Source organism: Cricetulus griseus, chromosome 6 (genome assembly GCF_003668045.3).
Source record: "Cricetulus griseus strain 17A/GY chromosome 6, alternate assembly CriGri-PICRH-1.0, whole genome shotgun sequence".
NCBI lineage: Eukaryota > Metazoa > Chordata > Mammalia > Rodentia > Cricetidae > Cricetulus > Cricetulus griseus.
The window spans coordinates 46212018-46219399 of record NC_048599.1 but is presented as its reverse complement, the minus strand read 5'-3'; the positions used below and the strand labels follow the sequence as shown (position 1 = coordinate 46219399).

General features: G+C 46.4%; 1 protein-coding gene across 1 annotated transcript; it reads right to left on the bottom strand.

The window, feature by feature from the left end:
* Nucleotides 1-325: 325 nt before the first annotated feature.
* Prokr2 (prokineticin receptor 2) lies at nucleotides 326-7068 on the bottom strand. Its single transcript, XM_027421718.2, has 2 exons — nucleotides 6576-7068; nucleotides 326-1022 (listed from the first exon to the last, which is right to left on the bottom strand). The coding sequence occupies exons 1-2, from the start codon at nucleotides 7052-7054 to the stop codon at nucleotides 326-328; spliced, it is 1176 nt and encodes a 391-aa protein (XP_027277519.1). The 5' UTR covers nucleotides 7055-7068.
* Between the last annotated feature and the right edge of the window lie 314 nt (nucleotides 7069-7382).

Below are 7382 nucleotides of genomic sequence, written 5' to 3'. Positions count from 1 at the left end.
CGTCAAATAGATTCTACCATTTTGGGGAGGAGAGGGGAACTGTTTCTGCACATAGCAGGTAATCAGCAAATGTCAGATCCTGTCTTTGAATAATCTCTTGGTGGGGCTTGCAGACAGAAGACATTCAGTCCACACCACTTGCTGCCATTTGTGTCTAGTCTCTTAAGGTGTTACACCGATTTCAATTGTGTTATATGTTAGGACATAGAAGCTTCCAGACACATTTGATACGAGGGCATGAATACAGCTATCTTTATCTATGTAGCTCATGAGTGGTTGATGGTGTGTGACACACTGAATACCGAATTTGTCTTTCACCAGCAGGCTACTTTAGCCTGATGCAGTCCACCTCTTCCGTGGCAGGCACCCCACTGGTTTTGAGGTCAAGGTCAGCACTGGACTTGCTGCCATAGCGAGAGGGTTGCCAGTGCAGCAGCAGCATCTTCTTGAAGTACTTCATGGTGTTGTTCTTGACCGTCACGAAACATATGGTGTTGATCATGCTGTTGCTCATGGCGATGCACTCAACGACATAGAAGGCGGTGAGGTAGTGCTTCTCCTTCACAAACACAGTAGGGAAGAAGTCTCGCACGATGGTAAAGCCATAGAAAGGCGCCCAGCACAGCACGTAGGCCGTGAGGATGCCCATGAGCAATAATACTGTCTTGCGGCGGCACCGCAGCCGCTTGCGGATTTGCTCTGTCTGGAAGCCAGGTACAGCCTTGAACCAGAGCTCCTGGGAGATCCTGGCATAACAGAGGGTCATGGCGACAACCGGGCCCACAAACTCGAGGCCAAAGACAAAGAGGAAATAGGATTTGTAGTACAGCTGCTGGTCCACCGGCCAGATCTGGCCACAGAAGATCTTTTCCTGGTTCTTGACAATATCCAGGATGGTTTCAGTGGTGAAATAGGCAGATGGGATGGCGATGAGGATAGAGACCATCCAGACCAAAGCAATCAGGAAGGAGGCGGTCTGATAATTCATCCGTGGTTTCAAGGGGTGGACAATGGCCAGGTATCTGGAGGGAAAGGGAAGCCAGCAATGATGGTTATACTTGGAAGCATGATTTTGTTTGTTTGTTTGTTTGTTTGTTTGTTTACCAGCCCAGAGTATACACAAAAGCCCAGGAACAGCACAATGAATCCCCAGGTACCTACTACCCAGGTTTAAGTAGCACTAACTCATTAACAGTCCCACTTGGTGTTTAGAGTAGGGATTTAATGGAAATAGCAGATAGGTTAAATCAACCTGGCTTTCCTCCCTTGACTGGCATAGGGGTCAGGGAATTACACTTTATCTCCGAGATTTGTTTCCCTAAATACGACCTGATAAATGGTACTTACCTTGCAGGATGTCCATGAACATTACACATGGTAAGGATGTGCTTGTATGAGTATCTTTCAGTAGATACATGTCCTTGTCTGTTCATGGTATTATTATACCCTTTGAGTTTTCAGTGTTGCTGTCCTGCCCATGAACAGGGTAGTTTTAAAGTTCTTATTCCAACTAACTCATGATTTAAGGCGAAAGAAGAGTATGTACCTCAGAGTGAGGTGTGGACACTGCTCGGGTTTCCCCCACTTCCTGCTAGATGGCAGCCTGCATTATGGAGGCAGTAGGATAAAGGACTCCAATAAGAAGTAAGCACTAATCCCAGGTTTTGGCTGGCAGATACCAGAATCAAGTCTCCTAATACAATATTCTCATACCCACCTCCCCATGCCATTTCACACTCAAGAGAAGGTGCATAATGAAGACACATCACTGTGGTACCTTAAAGCTTTACCTTTGTTCTTGTCAGTGAGTCACACTGCTCAAGAAAGACAGGCCAAAACCCTTCATAGAAAATGGCCTCACCTGTGTGGTTGCTTGTCTCCCTTCTGGAGAGATAGAATGACTGTTATTTAGATATTTGGGTCCTGGGATAATTTCTGTGCATTATGGGGGTGGCGGGTGTGTGTGTGTGTAAAAGGATGGGTGGTAGGGGAAGGTGGAGGAATAGAAGAATCGTGAGAGGTAGGTGAGAGACAAACTATCCTGGAAATGAGTGTGTGGGCCAAGAGCAGGAAGTGTGTGGGCCAAGAGCAGGAAGTGTGTGGGTCAAGAGCAGGAAGTGGTGGGCCAAGAGCAGGAAGTGGTGGGCCAAGAGCAGGAACCATGTGGACCAAGAGCTAAACCCATCCCAACACACAAGTGGGGGGAAGGCTCCCGGGTGGATGTTACCACAGCAAGTGCTGGAGCTCTCTACCTATCTATGTGATCAGGCTAGCAGTGCAAGCATCACAGGGCTGGAGAGGCAAACAGGTAGACTCCGCCCATTTGACTGGGGCAGGAATATCTCACAGTTGGACATTCATTATTCTGTGCACTTTACTGATCTAAAGTCTCTAGATATTGTAAAACAAATTCAGGACGTAATAGTTCTCTCAATCTTGTCCTTGTTAACAACAAGTAATTCAGGAAGAGAAGAACACTGACTTAGGGAGTAATAGGAGGCTAGTTTCCAAGATGTGCACTTGGATAAATAACTTATGCTCCTGAGACTTAGTGTCTGCATCTGTGAAGTGGGGATAATAATGACTTAAGTGACAATCTATCAGGATTTTTGTCAGCTTCCAAGAAAGTAAGCATTCATAATATATGATGAAGTATAGTACATTGCTTATGCTGATTATTTCCTATGACTCATTTGTTGGCAAGAGAGACATCTGCAGGGTCTCTGTTGCCAACTATCTGTGTGTCTGTGTGTGTGTGTGTGTGAGAGAGAGAGAGAGAGAGAGAGAGAGAGAGAGAGAGAGAGAGAGGAGAGAGAGAGGAGAGGGAGGGAGAGAGAGAGGGGAGAGACAGAGGGAGAGAGACAGAGGAGAGAGAGAGGAGAGAGAGAGAGAGAGAGAGAGAGAGAGAGAGAGAGAGAGAGAGAGAGAGAGAGAGAGCTAGTGCTTTTGAGGTCAATGGATTCATTTAACATTCTACAACTCTCTATAACATCCTCTTTATGAGCGTAGTCTCTGGGCTCAGCTTCCAAAGACAGTGCCAGGTGGCCCTTCTGGTGTCTCTACAGAGCAGAACAGACATATTTGAACAAATAGTGAATGGAAATGCATAGGGAGGCTGGTGCTTCTGCAAGGAGCCCAGGCTGAGCATGGGGCAGTGCTTAAACCCTATTGCGTTGCTGTTTCCTGTTGTCTTCATAGTAAATATCCTAGCTTGAAATGACACACATTGTGATAGTGCACTTTGAGAGGTCAGAAGTTTGACGGGGTTCTTTCTCACTGGGCAAATTCAGGGCTGGTAGGCGGCATTCCTTTTAAGGGGACTCTTAGGAGAGAACCTATGTCAAAAGAGGGCAGAGGCTCATAGGTCTCTTCCAACTTACAACAAACCTAAGTTTCTCTATATGAGGTGACTACAAATACCATCCCAGGAAAAACTACCCAACATGGCCCCAGTAAAAAGACCCATTTCCTAAAATCAGCACCATAAGAGAAAGGTGGGGCGTCTGATGCACGTTTCTGAACAGTTTAGAGTCTGGTGATGGGAGAAGGTGCTATTTATTAGGGATCTCCATCCCGGGGCCTGAGGTCCCATGTGTGGCTTTACATCTTTGAACCTCACAGACCCCCCACCTACCCACAACCTCCTATGTGCTCATCAGATGTGCTCCTGCCCACGAAGCTTCCTTTCCATCTAGCTCCTCTACCATCCAAGGCAGGTATAAACTTCTTGAGAGACCTAAGTCTAGATTTAGAGGTGTGTGTCTGTTATCCCGGTGCCCAGGAGTTTAAGGCACGAGAATCAGAGTTCAAAGTCATCCTGGACTATATAGGTGAGATGCTTGTCTCTCTTGAAAACCTAGCATTTATAAATCAGTCTATCTTTCTTCTTCTTCTTTTTCTTTATTATTCTCAATGTTTGATAATTCCTAGTTTTTAAAATAGGAAAAAACTTGAGTCCCAGAGCCACATCTCTACTGCTTATGTTTCTATGTTCATAGCCTGGGAACAGCAGAGCCCAAAGACCTGTTGTGGTCATGGCAGATGCTGCCAGTACCTTCTCCATGTGGTTCTGCTCTGACCCCTTCAGTATATACTCGATTATAGCCCTCCCCTTTGCCATGTTGCTATACACTTACCCCTATGTTCTTACCACTTTGATATACACTCCCTCATCCCTCTCTGCTTTGCATTTCAGCATATGTGCATTCCAACATGCCTACACCCGCCTTTTTGCTTGTTTGTTTGTCTGAGGGTTTTCTCGGGCTTTCAGAGTCCTCTTAGCTACCTATGCAGTATTTTCAGAGACACAATGACTTGTAAGAGCCCTGTATATGCTCAGAGCCCTGGCTCCCTCCTCCTGCTCCTGGAGAACTCTGAGCTGTGATCCACACCTACTCCAAAGGTTCCTTAGCAGGAATCCCCAGGGAAGCTTTAGTAATGTATCTGCTGCCCTCACTTCTCATTCCCCTCTCAGTACTTTCTAGTTCATCTGCACATGGATCCTTGTGTCAGAGGGTTTGGGGGGATAGCATAAACTAACATATAGGTATCTTAGTTGGAGACAAAAAGACCAAAGACATGATGATTGCGCTTAAAATGTATCTTTGGGGAAGGACATGTATATTTCCATACACAATATGAATTGGAAGGTCAGGCTGGCATAGCCCACAATGCTAGACTCAGGATTTATATCCTGTGATTGTTGTGCGATATCTGTACACTGTGTGAAGATATATTGCTGTGATTGGTTTAATAAAGATCTGAATGGCCGATAACTAGGCAGGAGATATAGGCAGGACTTCCAGGCAGAGAGAAGAAATAGGAGAAGATAATCGAGGTGTAGAGGGAGCCCCAAGCACTTGGTGGGGGGAGGCAGGGTGAATCAGACATATAGAATGTAAGAAAGGTAAAAGGCTATGAGGCAAAATATAGATTAATATAAATGAGTTAATTTAAGTTATAAGAGCTAATTGGATAATCCTAAACTAAGGTCCATCTTTCATAATAATAAATCTCCATGCCATTATTTGTGAGCCGGCAACCCAAAGAAAAAACCCAAAGAAAGTCACAGTGTACACTGTGACACTGGGACTTCTGGAGAATTCAAAAGCAAAGGAATATCTCAAGGAGGAGCCAGCAGCAGTGATGCTCGGATGCTTCATATGGACTGGCATGGACTTTAGGGAGCAGTTCTCCTGGAGAACAAGAGACAGGTCAGCAGAGCGTCAGAGTGCCCATCATGACTTGCCGAGTGGCAAAAGCTGAACATGAGTGTGGTGCCAGTGGGAGAGGGACGGGAAGAAAGGCAGAGGATGACAGTCACTGGGAGTGGTGGCACAGCTGGTGGAGTGTGGAAGCTGTGTGGGGAAGTATTGGCTGGGGTAAAATGGAACCTGTGCTGTCTGTGCCATTGATTCCTAAGCAGTTGTAGCATCACAGACCATAAGAGAAAGCAAAATTGATGTCACCATCACTGACACAAAGCTTACAAGGGGGTGGTGACAACAATCGCTTAGAGTCACTCATGAAAGTGAATAAAAATGCAGAGTTTTGCAACTCCCATTCAGGAGACTTGGGTGGGTGGGATTCAGGAACTAGACTCAGTCACTATAGCAAGTGATAGGTTGATGGTTTTCCTGAAGACTCTTGTGCAGCTGACTGGTGAGTGTGCATTTCATAAGCTGGCTTCCCGGCTGCAGAGCCTCAGAGCTGTATGTAACAAAGGTGCATTCCCACAGGTATTTTGCCATACAAAGCATCTTGTTCCTGTGTCTTTTGTTAATAGAAATGAAAAATAACTAACTGGTGTATTAGAAAGCACTAAACAGCACTCAGAACAAGAGAGAAACGCCAGAGCTGAAGGAGACAAAAGGGAAGGCCACTAAGCACATATCAGAATGCATTTCCCAACAGCTCAAAGGGGTGAACTCGTCAAAGATCCCCTCTGCCATCCCCTACCCTGCCACTGGTGACAATGCTGACCTGAAACTGTGTACATAATGAAACATGCAAGATTCCTCATTAGCTGCTTTTATAAATCTTACCTATAAATTTATAATAGAGCAAGGACTTCTAGAAGGTCTCATGCAAATATATGTAAATAAGCATGCAGATACACGCAAAAGAGCAAAAGCAAGCATGTCCTTCCCTTTTTCCTGTAAGCAAACTCTGCTCTTTTACTTCCAAGTCAGCTCTGCCATGAAGTCACTAGAAGGCATGCCACATGCTGCATGATTCTGATGAAGTGGCTAAAGAACAAACACATCTGAACTGTGATGACAGAGAGTGACTTCTGGGACTGGGAGTGGAAACCACCAGGGGCACAGAAAGCTTCCTAGGCAATGGAATGTTTTGTATCTGGATCCAGCTACATGGGAAACTTGGTACCATGGCCTAGACTGGGAGCTACCCTAGTTAACTACCCCATGGCTTTTGAGTAGTTGCTATCTGAACTTTTTGCCTTCTGCCTTTGTGGTCACGACCGGAACTATGGGACTCAGAAGTTTCCAGCTCGCTCAAATTGAGGAGTCGCATCTGGAGGGATGCCAGCCTGTCAAAGCGGAAGTGAACCTCACCTGTCAATAGCGATGGCCAGCAGGGCATTGGTGGAGACATAAAGAGAGACCGTACGAAGGTAGTTGACAGAAGCACAAAGCACGTGACCATGCTCCCAGGAAAGCTGGCGTACCACGTAATAGTCCATCTCAAAGGGGCAGCAGACGATTGCCACCAGAAAGTCCGAGATGGCCAAGTTAGCAATGAGGAGGTTGGTAAGGTTGCGAAGCTTCTTGTAGCGGGCCAGGGCAGCAATAAAGACAAAGTTGCCAATGCCACAGACTAGCATGATGCCTGCCAGTGCCACGCCAATGACAATCTTGGCTGCAAAGAAGGTCTGTGTCTTGGTCATGTCCTCATCGCCATCCAGGGGGAGGTCATAATCACTGTAACTGAAGTTGAAGGGGAGGGAGGAGATGTGGTCTTGAGATGGATTCAGGTCAGGTGCAAAGCTAGTGTTTTTGTTCTGGGATGCCATGTTGATGCCTGCAGGAGGCATGGTATCAGGAAAGAGTGTCCAGGTGGAGTTCAGCACCTCCAGCAGGGGCCAGTGTGTGCAGTTTCCTGCTGGAATCCTTGGGGAGAATTGATACCATCCAGGATCTGGGGTGGGGAGATACAAGGAATGGACAGCAAATATCAGATCTAACAGTATTCTCCCATAGTTCCCAGGTACAGTCCAACCAGACCCACCCAGTGGCAAGAGATGAGAGACCCTCTGCCTGCTGGCCACAGAGGGAACTGGACTCTCCATTAGAAACCCAAGGGGAATGGGTACCCTTGCTCTTCTCCCAGCAGACAGTGCTGGTTTGGCTGTTGTTACTCTC

What these genes read in the sequence shown, in the direction of transcription:
- Prokr2 (XM_027421718.2), bottom strand. Translation starts at nt 7,054, where the DNA reads ATGCCTCCTGCAGGCATCAACATGGCATCCCAGAACAAAAACACTAGC. An exon ending in CTGGCCATCGCTATTGACAG is followed by an intron (nt 1,023 to 6,575) that starts GTGAGGTTCACT and finishes CTTTCCCTCCAG; the next exon opens with ATACCTGGCCATTGTCCACC.